We start from the raw sequence: 19,464 nt of genomic DNA, 5'->3' as shown, positions 1-19,464 counted from the left end.
GTCTTTTTGGGAGCGTTGGGGGTCTCCCTGGGATACATATAGATATAGGCCAGAGCTTTGGGGTGTCTGGTGTTGTACATCCTACTGTGAGCAGGGAGTTCGTGGTAAAAGGGAGACCAGGGCTTTAGCCAGATCCTGTTTCTTTGGCCTACAAGGGCAGATAGGCCTCAGCCTGCCACCCCATTGGTGAGATCCAGAGCCAAGATGAATGGGCCTTGTCTGAATCATAGAAGGGAAACTCCATAATAGCCACCTGCAGCTTGCCTCCTCTTCACCCTTCAGAGCAGCAGTGGAGGCAAGGAAGTTGCCTCGCCTGGGGCCTTGGCCCAAGCAAGAAGCATTGTCAGTGGGAAACTCCTTTCTCTATTCCCATCTTCTTTCTCTCCTTCCTCCTGGTGGACTCTTCCTTACCCTGTCCTACATCCCTGCTACAGGAAACATCCTGCTGCATAAAAGAGGCATGATGAGAAGGACTGAGTATTTTGAGTCCCAACAGTTAGGTGGCTCAGGCCTGAAAAGGGAATTGGTGACTCTGGAACAGGGAGTCAAAGCCCACCCCATGTGAGTGTCTGGTTCCCTCCTGTCTTATGAAGGCCACAGGTGCTGGGATGGAGGGTAGCACATGCTCAGCCTGGACCAGTCTCCCAGGTAGAAGGCCCCATGGTATCTCTGATGGCCTGCAGCCACCTTACCAGTACTTGGCTTAGATGTAGACATTTGTAGACAGACAGACATTGGCTTAATGGACAATAACATTTGGGTTTTTTTTTTTTTTAAGAATTTTTTTAGTTGTAGATGGATACAATACCTTTATTTTGTATGTTTACTTTTTTTTTTTTTTTTTTAATGTGATGCTGAGGATCGAACTCAGTGCCTCACACATGCTAGGTGAGCGCTCTACCACTGAGCCACAACCCCCAGCCCTTTGTTTGCTTTTATTCGGCATTGGATAAAGCATTTTAGATGGATTTTCTCATCTACCTATGAGAAGTAGGGAATGTTTTATTTCTTTTTTATGAGATAAGAAAACTTGGGCTGGGGATGTGGTTCAATTGGTAGCACGCTCGCCTGGCATGCGTGTGGCCCGGGTTCGATTCTCAGCACCACATACCAACAAAGATGTTGTGTCCGCCGAGAACTAAAAAATAAATATATTAAAAAAAAAAAAAAAGATGTTGTGTCCGCCGAGAACTAAAATTCTCTCTCTCTCTCTCTCTCTCTCTCTCTCTCTCTCTCTCTCTTAAAAAAAAAAAAAAAGAGAGATAAGAAAACTAAAGCTAGTAGGTAGGAGAACCAGTACTTAAATCTAGTTTTGTTGGTCTGTGGAACTCCTTAGAACCCAGTAGATTACCTCACAGATGAGTGGAAACACCCATGGGTCATCTTTTGAGTGATTTCCCCCCAAACTCCCACCTCTTGCATCCTTACCTTCTTCTTAAGGATGATGTTAATGAAGTTAACACATTAAGTGGCAGCTAGGATTTGAACTCTGGCAATTGACCTCTGGTATCTACACTCTTAACCTTAACCAATAAGGAAGAGGGTGGATGGCGAGTACCACTTATGGTTGTTGATGGTTCTTGAAGTCCAGCATGTAGCCAAAACTGAGGGGGATGCTGTCCTGCTGTGCCACAAAGACAAGCTCCAGGGCCAAAATCACCAAGATGGATGGACAGGGCGGGCTCGGATGGGCGTGGCGTTCCCTGCTTTGCCCCATCCCTGGTAGATGCCAAGTCCCTATTTCAGGTTCAGGCTTGGAGGCTGTCAGGCTCCTGCTGCCTTTGGCTGTGCCCTCAGAAAAACAGTGTAACCAGAAACCCAGAAAGTGCATTAGAAGCTGCCAAGGAAGCTTTCCCACCCATCTTCCTCTCGTGAGAGCTGAAACAGAAGGAAGGTTTCTGTTGCTGGCTCCCTGGAAGTGGGACGGGGCACTGAAAGTCCAGCAGCTTGTTGGGGAGGATGAGGCTGAGAAGTGGTAGGCCCTGGAGGCTGGGCCTTCAGACCTGCTGGATGGGCTCAGTATCCTTCAAAGGAAACACCCCACTTGACACCAGCAGGACCTACAACTGCCCTTGTCTCCAGGGGGTGGGAACCCCGGAGTTCCTTAGGAAGGGAGAAAGCAGGCATGTGAGAATCTGGTCATCTAGCTGGACTCAAGACTCAGGGTATGGGGAGAATCATAGACCAAAAAACTCTGCAGCTGGATGGACAGACAGAAAGGATCGATGTCTTCATGGGGAGACGTAGCAGAGAGAGCCATGGAGGCAAAAAGGGACTCTTTTGGTCTGTCAAGAGCCCCTGCTTCACAGTTTGCCATGTGCATAGGGTCTTTTCTCCTTCAAGGGGCTTCTGGGATCTGCTCAGGGAGCTCAAAAACATAGCCCACATGCTGCATATAGTGGTGCAGCAACTGGGACAGCTGAGGCAGGAGGATCCCAAGGGCTGGGATGTAGCTCAATGGAAGAGCACCCCACATGTACTATGCAAAGACCCTGTTGACAGATTGGCAAGCAGGGCCAGAATCAGGGTACTTGTTATTTTTCTGCTTGAGAAGTGTCTATCGAGCCAGCAAATGTCTTGCAGTTCCTTGGGTTGTAGCAAGTCATGCTTTTTCTCTGTGGTTTTAAAGTATTCACTTGGAGCCAGGTGGGGCCAGGAAAGGAAGAACCTTGACTCACACGTTTCTGATCACCCTATTAACCTCAGTCTCTCTGAAGTTTCTAAGGTAGCTCCAAAAGGATCTGGAATGAGGCTCTGGCACCAGGTGATTTGGGGCTCAAAATAGGAATTAGACCAGACTTTTTCTTTTCTCCTTTTATTTAATTTTGGGGGATTGAACCCAGAGCTGCTTAACCACTGAGCATCCACATCCCGAGCCCTTTTTATTTCTTATTTTGAGATAGGGTCTCACTAAGTTGCTTAGGGCCTTGTTAAGTTGCTGAGGCTGGCCTCAAACTTGCCATCCTCCTGCCTCAGCCTCCTGATTCACTGGGTGTTACTCCACTGTGCCCAGCTGAACCATAATGCTGTTTTATATTGTCTTATATTATTATTTTTTTATTTGTGTCAGAGCCAGTTATAACTTCTGCTGCCATGCTTGGACCCAGTTATTCAGTTCATTTGTTCATTTGCAAGGATTCATTTAGTATCAACCGTAGTTCAGTCTGTCTAAGTGCTGGGATCTATCAGTGAAGAAAATAGATATGCAGGCCCTCATGGGTCTCTCTTCTCCCTGGGAGCCACAACAAATAAATGTAAAGTGTAAAGTGATAAAGGAGTTGGGTGTCAGTGAAAGCTTTGAAGCAGTTCTGCTCATGCTGCACCTGTGACTTTGGATGCGGTGATCTTCTCTTGTGAACAGGACAGTAGGAGGCCGTGTCTTCTACCTGAGGCAGAGGAGCTGCTGGGCTATTGCTGGGGCCTCAGTAGCACCCACGCTGGATCAGCTCTGTTCCCTGGGATCTTGGCTATGCTTTATGCCATGCTCCCTTGGACTGAAGGCTGGCCGTCATGTCCTCCCCTCCTCCCTTTTCTCCCTGCCTATCAGCCCCTTGGAGTCTGCCCCCGCCTCTTCTGTCTCTTTTTTTTTTTTTTTTTTTTTTAGAAAGAGTGAGAGAGAGTGAGAAAGAGAGAGAGAGAGAGAACTTTAATATTTATTTTTCAGTATTTGGCGGACACAGCATCTTTGTCTGTATGTGGTGCTGAGGATCGAACCCGGGCCGCACGCATGCCAGGCGAGCGCGCTACCGCTTGAGCTACATCCCCAGCCCTCTTCTGTCTCTTGAAGAGAGCTGAGGGCAGGGGTCTAGGGAACCTGAAGGTTAGTGTGTAAAGGTATGTCTGTTTCTCCCTGCAGCCCACCTTGGGACACCTTGATTCCAAGCCCAGCAGTAAGTCCAACATGCTGCGGGGCCGCAACTCGGCCACCTCTGCTGACGAGCAGCCCCATATTGGCAACTACCGACTCCTCAAGACCATTGGCAAGGGTAACTTCGCCAAGGTGAAGTTGGCCCGGCACATCCTGACTGGGAAAGAGGTGAGCACTGGGCTAGGGGTATGGCAGCAGCTCCCATCCTGTCGACACTCCACAGGTAGTGGGGGGACACCAGCAGCCAGCCTCTTGTTTATCAGGCCAAAATGAGATCTGACTGAGGTGCTAAGAACTGAGGGATGAAAAGGAGCAGGAAATACAAAGGAGGAAGTAGAATCAGGTCCTAGGCTTAGCCTGGTCAAAGAAGTGATCTTGGGCTTTGTTGTCTCATGTTCAGGTAGCTGTGAAGATCATCGACAAGACTCAACTGAATTCCTCCAGCCTCCAAAAAGTAAGCACCAGCTCCTCCTCTCCCTTTCCAAGCTTCTCTCAGGGCTCAGTGATCTACTGGCTCCATTTGGATTCCTACTTTAAGTCCTCTGGCAATTCCTCTGTGTCCACCACCCACCCCACGTGGCCCTGCTCTCCAGGACTTTGCTCAGATCTCCTGGGTGGGCCTACTGGCCTCAGGCACTGGCTCTTCTGCAGTCTTTCTGCCCCTTTCCAGCCACTAGGCCCACCTGTCTCATCTACTTCCTATACCTTGTTCTCTTCTGGCCTGTGGCCAGCCCTGTGCAAAAACACGTGTTTACAGCATTACTAGAAACACACACAAGCTACTCCAGCCTGGAGGAATTCAGGAGACTGGCTCTAGAAGTATAGGGTAAAGAGGCAGGGAACCTGGCAGTGTGTTCTCTGCCAGCTCTATTTCAGAGTGTGAATATGGAAGACTAGAAGTTTTAGAAGTTGGACTGTAGTTCTGAGTCCCTGACAAGGTGTTCAGAATAAAGAGAGGTACTTCCAATTTGCCTTCTCACCTCTAGGCTCACTGTGCTAGATGTCACAAGTGATTTGCACATGGGGTTGGTTTGTTTGTTTGTTTTTTAATATTTTTTAGTTGTTGATGTACCTTTATTTTTTATTTATTTATATGTGGTGCTGAGTGCCTCACACATGCCAGGCAAGTGCTCTGCCGCTGAGCCCCAGCCCCAGCCTCTGCACATAGTTTTTGCTGGAGAAGGTTGAACTTTTCTTTCACTCATTTAACGGTGGGAAACTGAAGTCCTCCATGTGTAATGGAGGAATCCCCCAGCAGTAACACAAACCCTCTACCCAAGGAACTTTAGAGTGTGGTAGAAGTAAGAAAGGAAAGGGAGACTTTGTTTCGCAGAGCTTGCCAGTGACTGGTTACCCTAGAACTGGAAACTGCCTGTCTTCCCTTCCTGGGCTCTAGCAGTTAAGAGAAGGAGGAGGCGCCTCTCTGGCTCCATAGAAGTTGTCCCTATTTAGATCTGTCAAGCCTCATTTGGGCCCTTCTGTAGCTGACCCTGACTCAGATTTTCTGACCAGAACCTGGTTCTTTATATCTTGTGGCCAGTGGAGTTTTTCTATTCTTTCTTTCTTTTTTTTTTTTTAACATTTGTTTTATTTATGTATTTTTATGTGGTGCTGAGGATTGAACCCAGGGCCTCACAGCGTTCTTCTGCTGAGCCACAACCCCAGCCCCGAGTTTTTCTTTTCGTGAGCACATTATGGTAATTTTTTTTTTCTTTTTTTGTGCTGGTGATTGAATTCAGGGCCTTGGGCATGCAAAGCAAGCACTCTACCAACTGAGCTCTATCCCTAGCCCCACATTGTGGTAATTGAGCCAGGTAGGAAGGTGACTCCACGAGAAGTGTCAGGCAAAGTGGTATGAAGAGGCTCAGGACTAGGGGCCGGGGACTGTTATGGAGGGCAGTGCTCCTGGAACTATGGTAGATGGCACGAGTTCCTGATAAGCTGACAGCTGGAACCAAGGTGTTCCCCTGTGTCCCCTGAAGGGTTTGGCTCAAAGGAAACACTGCTGTCTCACCAGGGCTTCCCTGCTTATTACAGGAGGATGGGAAGAAGGACTGGTGTTTATTTTATTTTGGTATTGGGGATTGAATCCAAGGGCAGTTTACCACTGAGCTATATCCCCAGCCTTATTTTTTGTTTTTGTTTTTTGAGACAGTCTCACCAGATTGCTGAGGCTAGCCTTGAACTTGTAATCCTTCTGCATGTAAGCCTTCCGGGTTGCTGGGATTACAGGTGTGCACCACTGTGCCCAGCTCCCTTTTTCTTTCTTTTTTTGAGACTAAGGTCTCAAAGGTCTCACTAAGTTGCTTAGGGCCTCACTAAATTGCTGAAGCTGGCTTTAAACTTCTCATCCTCCTGCCTCGGCCTCCGGGAGTCACTGTGATTACAAGCATGCCACCCACCCAGCTCCCAAATCATCCTTTAAATTTGATCTTAGCAGTGATCTCTAAAGCATCAAGAAGATAGCCCCTTCAGGGTCTGGGCAAGCCCAGAAAACTCCAGTCTCTCCTAGGAGATTGCTGCTTCCAGGCCAAGAGGCTGTCCTCAGGGGAAGAATCCTGGCTGCTGGTTCTGGGCCCCATTACAGTGCTGCTCCCCATTATTGCCCCTGAGGGGAGTCTAGGATTTTTTGCTTTTTCATCTACAGTAATTGTTGAATCTGGGAAGGAAGCAAGAAAAACCTGGACCCTAACAAAGAGGGAGCTGATAAGGTTCAGGTTCCTACAGATTAGAAAGGCACTTGCCTCTTTTCCTTTCTCGTTAATGTTCACTTTATTCTATAAATTGTATTATGGATTAGGGCTCCAGACAACCCCTACCCCAAATCAAAAACAACTGGTTCTGTTCTTTGTGCAAGTGGTGAGGCCTAGAAGTTACCAAAAAACTCCACCTCCGATTCTCTGGCCCCCGCAGGGAGGAAGGAGTTCATTTCTGTCATCTTTCTTTATGGAAATGTATGGTTTGGAGCCCCTGATTTTGTTTCACAAAGAGAGCGTGAGTGTGTGGAGGTGGATTTGATTAAAATTGGCATCAGCTATATATAGGAGTGGCTTCTTCTATCACCACCCCAGAGGCCCGGGAGAGAAGGCCTATCCCCCAATGCAGGCCCTCTCTCACTTCTCCAAGCTTAAAGAAGATGGGTGCCCCTCGAGCTCCACCCCATCACTGGGCCTGCTGGGGCATGTCTGGCCACTGAACTGGGGAAGGAGTGCTATGCTGAGGATCCACTTGCACTGGCTCATGGTCCCCAACAGAACTCCTCAGCCAGACCCAGCTACAGTCTTAGGGCTGGATTTGGGCAGCCCTAATGTAGAAGGGGAGCCACTGGCTCATCCAATTCTGAAGCGGCCTGGGGTGGCAGGTCAGCAGAGGCCAGCCTTCTTTCACCCCTGCCTCCCAGCTGCGGGAGGCCACAGTGAGCCAGAACACTGCCCTGTTTCTTTCTCCTTGCCTGGCTTTGTTGTGGTTGTTGTTGGGGGTTTTTTGTTGTTGTTTTGGGGAAAAATTCCTAGAATGGGCTCTGTTTGGAGGGATCTGAGGAGAGAAAGGGAAGCAGGCATGACCCGTGGTGTTTTCTCTTCTAGCTCTTCCGTGAAGTGAGAATAATGAAGGTTCTGAATCATCCCAACATAGGTGAGGAGCAGCCGCCATTCCCCTCCTCTTCCCTCTTAGCCAGGCCGCACTTGGCAGTGGAGTCCTTCCTGCTGGTGGCACTGCCTTCTGGAGACTGTAGGCCTCCTGGGTGTCAAGGAACCCTCTGGGGAGGCTCAGCTCCACGTCCAGCTTTACCCCTGGCATACTGGCTGGTCTTAGTAGTTTGACTTGTCCAGACGAGGGGAGACTGGAAGTAGGAACCTCCGTCCCTCCCATGCCCCTGGACATTCTGGGCTTAGCATGTGGCCCTGCTCCCTGTCTGATTCTAGGCTTGGCCTTTTCTCTTGTAGTTAAGTTATTTGAAGTGATCGAGACTGAGAAGACACTGTACCTTGTCATGGAGTACGCCAGCGGCGGTAGGTGTGGAACCGCCCCTTCCTGTTGTGCTCCTGCCTCTCTCAACCCTATTGGGCTCTCACTGGGCTTTTGCCCATCTCTTTCAGGAGAGGTCTTTGATTACCTAGTGGCTCATGGCAGGATGAAAGAAAAAGAGGCTCGAGCCAAATTCCGCCAGGTGGGTGTGCCTCCCTCTGTGGGCTGACCACTGCCTTTTGGGGTTTGACATACAAGGAAGAGCTGCCCAGCTGAAAGTGGCCTCCACCAGCCCTGTGGCCAGACACCCCTGGACTGACCCTTCTTCCTTCCTTTCAGATAGTGTCTGCTGTGCAGTACTGTCACCAGAAGTTCATTGTTCATAGAGACCTAAAGGTGAGGCACGTTCTCCTCTCCTGTGCCTTGGAGTAGAGCTGGGTGTTCCCCCTCTTTCTTCAGTGAAATTGCTATCAGTGCCATCAGGCCCTGTGTATTCAGGAAACTGCGAGAAGCCCCTAGGATTGGCTCTGACAGAGGCCTTGTGCCTGGACTCAGCCCCCCATTGCAGAGACAGCAGGGGTCTCTGCCCTTTCTGAGCTCCCAGGCATGACTGCAGCACTACAGGCTCTCCTGATCCTTTAGGCGGCCTGGCAGCTGCCCAGGGGAACAGTGAGTGTTCCACAGTGGTGTCATAGCTGCTTTGCAGGCACGCACACACACACACACACACCCCGTCTCTGTTACCAGGGTACTTGAGTTTGAGACTACCTGTGAACCCCCTGGCCGCTGAGTCCTCGCAAACATGACGTGACTGTGAATCCTAGGCCTGACTGACCCTGAAGCTTTGTGCTGCTCCCAGGGTCTTGAGGCTGTGGCTCCCAGCTCTACCTTGGCTGCCTGTGTGAGGGGTGGCCTGCATGCCTTCCTCCTGCCCAGCCTGCTCATGCTCTCTGAAGCCCTGCCCTGGAGTTGGTGAAGAAAGTTCTGAGAGTGGAGACGACTTCCCGTTGGGTCTCCCTCCCCTCAGCTCCTGCTGCGCAGTGCCTCGCTGTGATCTACTTGGTGTCCTGACATTTTCCATCTCACCTCCCAGGCAGAAAACCTGCTCTTGGATGCAGATATGAACATCAAGATTGCGGACTTTGGCTTCAGCAATGAATTCACCTTTGGGAACAAACTGGATACCTTCTGTGGCAGTCCCCCTTATGCTGCCCCAGAACTCTTCCAGGGCAAAAAATATGATGGACCCGAGGTGGACGTGTGGAGCCTGGGAGTCATCCTCTACACACTGGTCAGCGGATCTCTGCCTTTTGATGGACAGAACCTCAAGGTGGAGTGATGTCAGGCTTAGATCATTTTTGTTACTTCTCATTTCCTCTCAACCTCTGGTCTTATCCCTCACCTCTCCCCTTTTGCAACTGTCTACATTTTCCCCAAGCCAGAGCTTCAGAGAAGGGCCTGCTAAGGTAGCCACAGTTCAAAGGAAATTAGTAGCCTTCATTCCCATCTCACAATGGGGTACATGGTGTGTGTTCACCCTCCAAAGCACTCTGGATGGCAGGCATCTGCCTAGCCAGTCTTCAGGTCTCAGGGTCCTGGATATTAGTGTCTTCCTGGTCCTTGGGGTGATTTAAGTTTTCTAACCACAGGAGCTACGGGAGCGGGTACTGAGAGGAAAATACCGTATTCCGTTCTACATGTCCACGGACTGTGAAAACCTGCTTAAGAAATTTCTCATTCTTAATCCCAGCAAGAGAGGCACTTTAGAGGTGAGCAGCCTTCAACACCAACTGGCCCAAAATCCTGGGGGCCCCATGTTGACCTCTAAGCTGAGTTTTTCCCCCTCTGCCCTTGTCCCTTCCCTTTGCTCCACAGCAAATCATGAAAGATCGGTGGATGAATGTGGGGCATGAAGACGATGAGCTGAAGCCTTATGTGGAGCCCCTCCCCGACTACAAGGACCCCCGGCGGACAGGTGAGGCTGCTGCTGGGCCAGGAGGTTGGACCTACCTAGAAGTCGAGGCCAGCCTTACCTGTGTGTTCTCCGTGCAGAGTTGATGGTGTCGATGGGTTACACACGGGAAGAAATCCAGGACTCACTGGTGGGCCAGAGGTACAATGAGGTGATGGCCACCTATCTGCTCCTGGGCTATAAGAGCTCTGAGGTACGTGTTCCTTACCCCATTCCCCGTCCTGGCCACCCTTGCTCTAGGTAGCACCCCTGCCTTGAACACATGTCTACAGCAGAGGCCTGTTTCCAGGGGGTATGCCCTCTGCCGACTGGCATGAAGCCTTGACTGTGCTCAGGCCTTTCACTCATCTCCCTGGTGAAGGAGTGAGGAAGCTGAGGGGACTGGGCTCAGGGCTGGGCTCCCTACGGATGAGTTGAGCTGGCTATTCTGCATAGATTAAAATGGGACTCGGTCGTCTGATGGGCAGTTCTGTGTTAACCCAGACATCTTTATGTCACTCCATGTCTGGGAGTATACGTCTCGGTTGAGGTGTATGTCTCTGTCTTATGGAAGTTTTAGTCTGTGTGTTGCCTCTTCTTGGTGCTTGCATCTGGGCATGTGTTTCCATGTGCATGTGTGTGTCCTCCTGGCTATGAATCGGAGGCCTTAGGATTAATTCTGCCCATTTGGGTTTGGTTCGTTCTCTTTGAGTGCCCACGTGCACTCAGAGCCTCCCACTCTGCTTTCCCTGAGGCCGGGTGGGCCCCCTCTGGGTTCTCACTTAAATCTGCTTTAGCGGTGTCTGGCAGCACTTGATATGGGCCTAGATTGCTTTCTGGGGGTGGGTGGGCAGGGGGATGGTATCTTGAGCCTCATTATGTGTTCTTGTGAGTATTCATGTCTCTGGATGTGTGGACATGTGTATCCCTCTCTGAAGACAGGGTGTCTTTCTGTTGGGAGTGTCTGTGGCCGTGTGTGTCCCCATCTGTATCAGGGCATGTCTCCAGAGTAGAGGAGAATATGTTTAGGTGTATGTTAGTTTCGTGGGGTGATGTCTCTAGTGAGCCTGCAGTGGTTGTGAGGCAGGGCAGGAAGGTATGTGAGAGGGATCTTTGCGCAACTCCTGCCCTCCTTGATACCATGTTTTGTTCTTATAGCTGGAAGGTGATACCATCACCTTAAAACCTCGGCCTTCAGCTGATCTGACCAATAGCAGTGCCCCATCCCCATCCCATAAGGTACAGCGCAGCGTCTCAGCCAACCCCAAGCAGCGGCGCTTCAGTGACCAGGGTATGTACTTTTGAGAATCACAGGTGGGGCCTACCCTTCTCCAGAGCCATCACTGGTTATGGTAGCTTTGGAGATAGTTGAGTTTCGGGCCTAGTTCAGCCTCTTCAGGGTAGTACAGCCAAGGGCAGGTCATTAGTTTTCCTCCCCGTCTGTGAAACCGGGACACACATGGGGTGGGTCTTCAGAGGGCAGTCGCCTGACCTTCTCCATTGCATCTCTGGCCCTCCAGCCGGTCCTGCCATTCCCACCTCTAATTCCTACTCTAAGAAGACTCAGAGTAACAATGCAGAAAATAAGCGGCCTGAAGAGGACCGGGAGGCAGGGCGGAAGGCCAGTAGCACCGCCAAAGTGCCTGCCAGCCCCCTGCCGGGCCTGGAGAGGAAGAAGACCACCCCTACCCCCTCCACGGTGAGCCATGGCCCCTACCCAGCCCCAGGTCCTCCTTCCTGCCCTCCACCCTTCCTATGTGGGGCCTGGCCCTCTGGCTGCTACAGTTGCTTACTATACAAGTGTAGGCCCCTGCCCACCCTTACCCCAGAAGTGCAGAATCCCTTTTTCAAACCTGCAACTGTCTACTTGAAGGGAGGAGGAAGGGAAGCCTGTCCGTCCCCTGGGGGAGAGCCTAGCTAGAGAATACTTGGCTTCCTATGAGACCGCTCTTGCCCTTCATTCCTCACAGAATAGCGTCCTCTCCACCAGCACAAACCGAAGCAGGAATTCCCCACTTTTGGAGAGGGCCAGCCTCGGCCAGGCCTCCATCCAGAACGGCAAAGACAGGTGAGTGCCGGGCTATCTGCTACGCTCACAGGAGCCGCCTCTCCCAGCGGCACGTGGTGCCTGTCAGTAGCACCGTCTCCTGCCCCCCCAGAGCACTACCCCTGCTCCCTGGAGTCCCGTCCTGGCTCTGTTTAGTCTGGCCGTCCACCTTCCCCTCCCCTGCTCCACACCATCCCCCCTCCCTGTCCTCCTCTGACTGCTCCTGTTGTTTGCTGAGGGTAGGATTCCAATGGTCATCATGATGGGCTTCTTGCTTCTTGACTGTGGCCAGGCCTGAAGCTACCTTCCTCTAGGTACCTAAGGCTTTGTCTTTGGGGCCCCAACACAGGGCAGAATCAAGAACTGCCCATCTGAGGGGGACTCCAGCTGTGCTGGTGAGAGCACAGCCCCAGTCTTGACTGTTAGCCTTCCTCAGTGTCTCAGATTCCTGGCTCCACCTCTTCTGAGCTTGAGAAAGGTCTCCCCTTAGCAATACCTGCTCTTCTGTAGAAGGAACAGCCTTGTTGTTAAAGTTCCTAGGAGACCGATGCAGCCAGAGGCAGTGGGCTCCCCTTGACTTTCCCTCTTCCCAGGCTCAGCCTTACCTTGTTGCTTCCTCACCCTGCCCTCCACTTCCCATCTTGTCACCCTCAGCTCTGACTTGCCTCTCACTGCTGCCCACCAGGCCTGAACTGCATCCTGCTGATGCTCCTAGCTCTGGCCCTGTCCTTGCTTCCTAACCCAGGCTTCTACCTCACCCACCCCTAACCCGGGCCTCTCCGCTGCTTTTGTCTCCTAGCCTAACCATGCCAGGGTCCCGGGCCTCCACGGCTTCTGCTTCTGCCGCAGTCTCTGCGGCCCGGCCCCGCCAGCACCAGAAATCCATGTCGGCCTCCGTGCACCCCAACAAGGCCTCTGGGCTGCCCCCCACGGAGAATAACTGTGAGGTGCCGCGGCCCAGGCAAGTGTGCTGGGGCAGCTGGTGCACCTGCTGCCCTCAGCCTGCCCTCCCCCTTAACCCCAGCCATCTCTTCTTCTCACCTAGGCCACCTGCTCTGTTCTTATCCTCCTAAACACTAGAAATGGCTCTATCCCCTGAGGCCAGGAAGTGGAGGGCACAAAAAAATACCATTAATGTCCCTCTTTTCCTCTAGTCTTCCCTGTCAGAACAGGTATGCAGGAAGCTGTTCAAAACTCCAAAGGGAAGCCTTTTCTGTTCTGAACCTTCCTGGATTTCCTTAGGGACCCTCAGTCCTTGAGAGTTGGTTCCCAATGTCCCCTCGAGGAGCCAGTTGTGTCCATTCTGTACTGCTCTCACAACATAGGTCCTTCCTTGTCTCCCTTCCTTCCTTCCCAAATCATCTCCACCTCCACAAGACTCCTCACCGCTGTCTTCAGTGGTCACACCCTTCCTTCTGTGTCCTCTGTGATGGCTGCCTCTGCCCTAGCATTCCCCCTCCCTGTCCCCACCACAGGATATTCCAGGTGCTCGGGGGTGTATGGCTTCTTTGTACCTGACATGTTCCCTCGGCCCCGCCTTTTTTCCTACAGCACAGCCCCCCAGCGTGTCCCTGTCGCCTCCCCCTCCGCTCACAACATCAGCAGCAGTGGTGGAGCCCCAGACCGAACTAATTTCCCCCGGGGTGTGTCCAGTCGAAGCACCTTCCATGCTGGGCAGCTCCGACAGGTGCGGGACCAGCAGAATTTGCCCTACGGTGTGACCCCAGCCTCTCCCTCTGGCCACAGCCAGGGCCGGCGGGGGGCCTCCGGGAGCATCTTCAGCAAGTTCACCTCCAAGTTTGTCCGCAGGTGAGCAGGGAGCTTAGTGTGGCAGAGAGGCTGGGGCCAGGCCTTGCCCTGGGAGGGGGGTGGAAATACCAGAACTGGGATTGGGTCCTAAGGGTTAGAAGAGGCCTCAGGAAGCCTAAAAAATTGGGTCATTGTCAACACTTTATGTGTCCAGACCCATCCTCTTAGGCCTCTCCCAGTTCCTCTCAGGCACCCCTCATTCTGTGGCCCCAAGCAGATGGGCAATACCGCCTCCTCTCTAGGGGAGTGTGAACTCAGATGCTAAAATAAAAGCCCCCCTCTTCTCTCCTGGGTTCCCATGGAAACTTATATTTGGTGACGCAGCTGCAGAGTCATGAGGCATGAGCCAGGCTGAGCTGACAAGGAAATTTTTTCCTGGTCTCTTAACTTGCCCCCTTGACCTCCTTTCCTCCACCAGTTGGTGGTGTCTGGCTGCTGCCATTTCTCTCTGGGGTTCCCAGAGTGAAGCCCACAGTGCAATAGCTGGCAAGGGCCTACGGTGGCCTCCCTACAGCCTTGGCTCCGACAGCTGCCCACTGTGGGTCCAGCTTACACCTGAGCCCCTGAGATGGTCAGGGGCATCCAGCCTCTTGGGATGTTATCTGTCCCACTCCCCTCCCCCACCTTGGAGTTACAGCTCAGGAAGCAATGGGGGCTTTGGGATAGTGGGCCTGCCCACCCTGCCTCCCGCATCACTCACTCACTCCATGGGGCTGGAGTAGTCGAAGATACTGCCCTGCCCAAGCCGCAGGGTACAGGTGTAAGGACTGCAGAGGGTGGGAGCAGACCTGATAACCAGGATTCTAGTCTCGCTGAGCGGCTCTTCCAAAACTGGGGTGACCTTTGCACCTGGGAAGCCCACTCCCCACCTGCTTATCCACATACCGTCTTGTTGGTTTTTTTTTTTTTTATTTCTTTTTTTATTTTGTCTTTTTTTGTTTGTTTTTTTAGAAATCTGTCTTTCAGGTTTGCCAGAAGGTAGGCGTTGAGCCCACTGTGTGTGTGTGTATGTGTGTGTGTGTGTCCTGTGTCTGTCCTGCTCCATCACTAACCCCCCCTCTAGCTCTTGATTCCTCTCCATCTGCTCACCTGCTCTGTGTGGCCCTCCTCTCTGCCATCTTAAAGGGATGAAGACTGCTCTGACTAGGCCTCAGCCTCAGTCCACCTTCCCTGCCCCCTTCAGACAGGCAGGGCTCAGAACATAGGGCCCCTCCGAGGCGACTTTGAACCCCCAAGGCAAATGGCTTTGAAAGTAAGGGGTCTTCCTTGGGCCATAGGTATACCTTTCCTCAAGCAAGAGACCTTTTCAGGGATTCTCCCTTTAAGATTGTCTCTTTACCCACCCCAGGTTTTGGTCACAAGCATTGGGTTCCTTCTCTGGCCCTTTCCCTTGTCGTGTGCATGCGCTATGAGGAGGCTCCACTGGGGTAAAAATGCATCTGGGATGGCATCTCTTGGGGTCTCTTGGATTTGCTGAACTTCAGGGCTGTGACCTCTTCCTCCCTGGCCTATCTGATGGCAAGATTTTTGAGGTACTACAGGGACATTGGGGTCCCTAGGCTAAAGTCTGACTCTTCCAGGCCCAGGGAGCCTTTGCCTCATGAATGGGGCGCAGCACCCCCTTCTGGCAGCTCTTGCAGAACCAGCCTAGCCCACCCTGCCTGGCATACTGCCTCCGGCAGCGTTTGATGAGTCAAGCCTTCTCTCCTCCGGGCTGCTTCCTCCACATGTGTCCTGTGCCTGCCAAAGAGCCAGGAGCAAACAATCTCTGACAGGGGCCATTCTGCCTCCAATCCCTGACAGAACATCAGGAGAACCTCACTTGAGGTCAGGATCCTGGCTCTTTGAGTCCTGGCCTAACATCCTCTCTGTGGCCCTGGGTGAGCCAGATACCAAGCTGCAGACCAAAGACCAGGTGGGACCCTGGGTCACCTGGTAGGCATATTGATATCCCAGCTGAGGGAGAAACAGGCCAGATGGGATTCTCAGGACTTCCCTATTCCCTGTCCACCCCCCCCTCCTGCCCAGCTCACTGCATGGCTGGCTGGGTCTGCACTGCAGGGGCCTGAGGAGAGCAACTAGGGCTCCTTCCTGTCACAGCTGGGCCCTGCTCACAGTGCGCTTGTTGGCCTCCATGTGTCTGTGTCTTCGTGTCCCTTTTACATGTGCTGCTGCTGCTCTCCCTCCTCAGCCTTTCCTCCTTCCTGCCTTCTTCTGCTCTCCCCAGTTTCCCAGCTTCAGGCACCCATCTTTCAGGCAGGAGGTGGAGAAGCCGCTCAGCGGGGCCAGACCTCTTCCCCACCCACCCAGGTGTCTTCCTGGCCTCTAGCCCCCCTCCTGTGTGAGCAGCCGGCCTGGCAGGCCAACCATAGGGGAGTTTCAAGGGCATGGAGCAGTGGCCTTTCCCATCAGCCACAGCAGCTGCCACACAGTTTGGTCTTGGCACTTTGAGCCTCTGAGAGAGGCTTCTGAATACCCCCAGCTCCTTCCTCCACGAAGACTTTGATCTGAGACCCTGGTATATTGGTATAAAGGACCAGCTCCCAACCCTAACCCCAGTAGAGCATGAGCCAGGCAGTGGACCCAGGGTTAGTGGCTCCGGGCGGGGCTCTGTGCTTGCGCCTGCGCAGCCACACCTCCTCCCCCAGCAGAAGCTCCTCCCAGCACACGTCATTGGGAGTGTGGGGAGGGACAGGCCCCATGTGCTGTGCTCCTTGTTGGTAAGGGACAGTTGAGCTGCCAGTATGAGGTGCTGCAGAGCCATGTTGGCCTGCAAGTGACGGGCAAGTGGCCTTTGGGCTTGGTCCTGTCCACCCACTGGTGGCACCTCCCCAGACCCACTCTCATCTGGGTCTGTGGCGGCGGAAGGAGCGAGAGATCCCAGCACTAAACTCTCCCTCGCTCTGTTTTTTGAGGAACCTGAATGAACCTGAAAGCAAAGACCGGGTGGAGACGCTCAGGTGAGAGGGCCGGAGCCAGCACTGGCCCTGCCCAGGCCACCGGGCTTGCCACAAGCCGCCTGCTCCTCTCTTCCTTCTGCCTCTTGGCCCTTTCTCCGGTGGTTCTGCCCTGTCCGCACCCTCTTGTGGGCCTCCCCTTCCTCACAGAATTTCCCTTTCCCAGGCGCACTTGCAATAGTTCTGGGTCCTTCTCAGATCGTAATATATTCCAGAAGTCAGAGCCTTGCGTCCGGCGTTTGGGGCTCTAGGTCCCTGCCCCTTGACTGCCTTCGCTGCTGCCTCAGCCTCTCTGGAGGGACAGTCTGTGCCACATTGCCTTGAATGCACTCATTCCTTGCATAGCCCTCCCCTCTTCAAAGAAAAAAACTGTAACCGCATGGAACTGTCACCCCACCCGCCTGGCTTCTCACCCCCTACCCTCTATCCCCGAGAGACTGAGGGCCAGAGGACTGCCCCTGCCTCTCACCCCGGGCTGCCCCTGGACCAGAGTGTGACCCTCCCTCTTCCAGCTCGCTGCTCTGTGCTCCCTCCCGCTCTCCTCCCTAGTCTCAGGGTCTGTCTGCCAGGGTGGCTCTCCTGTGGGTGGGTTGCCTCAGCCCCCGGCTGACACCGCCTCTGCCCTCTTCGCAGACCCCACGTGGTAGGCAGTGGAGGCAATGACAAAGAGAAGGAAGAATTCCGGGAGGCTAAGCCACGCTCACTGCGCTTCACGTGGAGTATGAAGACCACGAGCTCCATGGAGCCCAACGAGATGATGCGGGAGATCCGCAAGGTGCTGGACGCCAACAGCTGCCAGAGCGAGCTGCACGAGAAGTATATGCTGCTGTGCATGCACGGCACACCGGGCCACGAGAGCTTCGTGCAGTGGGAGATGGAGGTGTGCAAACTGCCGCGGCTGTCTCTCAACGGTGTCCGGTTTAAGCGGATATCAGGCACCTCCATGGCCTTCAAAAACATTGCCTCCAAAATAGCCAATGAGCTGAAGCTTTAACAGGCTGCCAGGAGGGGGGCAGCAGAGGCCTGCCAGCCGGACTTGGCTGCTGGGGCCTGCCCCTGTGCCCCACCTGGGCGAGACTGCAGCAATGGATTGGCGTGTCTCCCCTGCTGGCACTTGTCCCCTCCCTGGCCCTTCTTGGTTTTTTTCTTCCATGTTGTGGGGGATGGGAGATGTTTCTTCCCCATCCCACATTCACCCTGCCCAGAAATCCCTCCTTCCCCTCTCTCCCCACCAGAGGCAGGGACGGGGAGGGGCGGTGGGGGGGCAGGGCTCCCCCTCGGTACTGCGGTTGCACAGAGTATTTCGCCTAAACCAAGAAATTTTTTATTACCAAAAAGAAAAAAAGAAAAAAAAAATCCCAGCAGCCACCTTTCCTCCCTGCCCCATTGGGACAGTTGAGACTGGATCTGTGGGGTTTCCCGGGAGGGTGGCTCAGGGCTGGAACACTCTCAGGCAAGAGTGGTGGAGTTCCCTGGCAGGCCCTCCGCCAGGCCCACTTTGGGCTTCTCCCCTCTCCTCCCCTCCTTACCCTCCAAGCGAACCACCAGAGGTGGCCTTCCCCTGCCCTCAGGCCCCTGGGCTGCAGGCCTGGGCAGCTGGGGGCTGGGCGGGGGTGCTGCACAGCCCTGGAGAGGACAGGGCCGTGGGCGGGCAGGCGGCAGGGGCCCAAGCCTCCCTCCACACTGTATCCTCTGCCCCCCTCCCCAGAGCTGGGCATTCCTTCCACAAGCTGCTGTGGGGACGTTTGTTCCCCTCCTCAAAAGTCTGTGCCATCTTCTCCTACCCCTCCCAGCAGAAGGAGGGCTGACCTGGGGCTGGGAGAGGGGAGGGGACTGCGGGGCAGATGGGCTCCTCGGCCCCCAGGGGGCCACTTGGGCTGCTCATCTCCCTGACAGGGACGCTGGGCTTCTCCGTTCTGGGAGAGTCTTTGTTTCCTGAAAGCACAGCCCCTCGCCATCCCTCCTCCCCACTGCTTCCCCGTCATTGGCATTAATCTGGGCACCAGCTCGCTCCACAGCAGTGACTGCCCGCACCACTCTCATCTCGGCCTTGCCTTCTTCTTCCTGACACTGTCGCCCCTCCTCTCAGGAGACTGCCCAGGGCCTCCATGGCCGCCTGGCGGAAGGCTGGATTGGGCGGCAGGGCCCGGAGTGTCTGCCTCCCTGGGGTGGGGACAGATGGGCGAAGCGACCCCCCCGCTTGCTAACCTCGGCCAGTGTGGGAGTGGGTGGCTGTGGGCGCTTGGCTGGTGGTGGCCACTGCATCCCTTAATTTATTTCTCTGCTGTTTCAGTTCTTGAGAAATGGGGGGAGGGAGTCCGACAGGCTGCCCCTGCCCTCACCTGAGTTGTACATTTTTTTGTGATGGGTTTTATTTTTTATTTTATTATTTTATTATTATTATTTTTTTGATTTATGATGACTCCACCCCTGTTCATCACCCCCACTCCCAGGCCAGGCTCAGCAACACATCAGAGCCCTTGAGTCCCAGGAAGGGGCCTCGCCAACCTCAGCCCTCCTTACCCCCTGTTCCACCATGGCTCCGGCTCAGACCAAGGGCTCCCCCTCCCTCCCTCCTCCTGCCCTACGGAACAGTCCGGGTGCTCCTAGGGGGCCGGGAGGGCATGGCTTGGCTCCCAAGGGGAGTGGGGGCCAGGGGCACCCAGGCCAGGTGGCCCCTCCCCACCTAGCCCCTTCCTCCCACCCGGCCCTGCACTTAGTTTCTCCTCTGGATCAAACACGTAATAAAGAGAATGTTTGGAATCTGAGCTGCCTCCTCCAGTTTCTTCTCCCAGCCAGGCAGGGACCCAGTCCCCCAGGGGCAAGATGTAGCCTGGCTGTGTCAGCTCTGAGGAGAGTTGGTGCT

The 19,464-nt window shown here is 53.7% G+C and overlaps 1 protein-coding gene across 7 annotated transcripts in view; it reads left to right on the top strand.

The window, feature by feature from the left end:
• The window catches only part of Mark2 (microtubule affinity regulating kinase 2), a 60,738-nt gene extending 41,392 nt beyond the window's left edge, over positions 1-19,346 (top strand). For 2 of the 7 annotated variants that reach the window (XM_026414412.2, XM_077798021.1), the window contains exons 2-19: positions 3,857-4,036; positions 4,269-4,322; positions 7,453-7,501; positions 7,813-7,878; positions 7,966-8,036; positions 8,174-8,230; positions 8,928-9,164; positions 9,484-9,603; positions 9,710-9,809; positions 9,887-9,999; positions 10,944-11,076; positions 11,306-11,484; positions 11,756-11,853; positions 12,632-12,793; positions 13,384-13,641; positions 14,593-14,619; positions 16,557-16,601; positions 17,232-19,346. In XM_026414412.2, coding sequence (XP_026270197.1) covers positions 3,857-4,036; positions 4,269-4,322; positions 7,453-7,501; positions 7,813-7,878; positions 7,966-8,036; positions 8,174-8,230; positions 8,928-9,164; positions 9,484-9,603; positions 9,710-9,809; positions 9,887-9,999; positions 10,944-11,076; positions 11,306-11,484; positions 11,756-11,853; positions 12,632-12,793; positions 13,384-13,641; positions 14,593-14,619; positions 16,557-16,601; positions 17,232-17,592 — 2,310 coding nt within the window. In that variant the 3' untranslated portion in view covers positions 17,593-19,346. The remainder of the gene's footprint in view (positions 1-3,856; positions 4,037-4,268; positions 4,323-7,452; positions 7,502-7,812; positions 7,879-7,965; positions 8,037-8,173; positions 8,231-8,927; positions 9,165-9,483; positions 9,604-9,709; positions 9,810-9,886; positions 10,000-10,943; positions 11,077-11,305; positions 11,485-11,755; positions 11,854-12,631; positions 12,794-13,383; positions 13,642-14,592; positions 14,620-16,556; positions 16,602-17,231) is intronic. The other 5 variants (XM_026414415.2, XM_026414413.2, XM_026414414.2 and 2 more) reach the window with 5 other exon arrangements.
• The last annotated feature ends 118 nt before the right edge of the window (positions 19,347-19,464 follow it).

Source organism: Urocitellus parryii, chromosome 4, assembly GCF_045843805.1.
Source record: "Urocitellus parryii isolate mUroPar1 chromosome 4, mUroPar1.hap1, whole genome shotgun sequence".
Lineage (NCBI taxonomy): Eukaryota > Metazoa > Chordata > Mammalia > Rodentia > Sciuridae > Urocitellus > Urocitellus parryii.
This window is presented reverse-complemented; position numbering and strand designations above follow the sequence as displayed.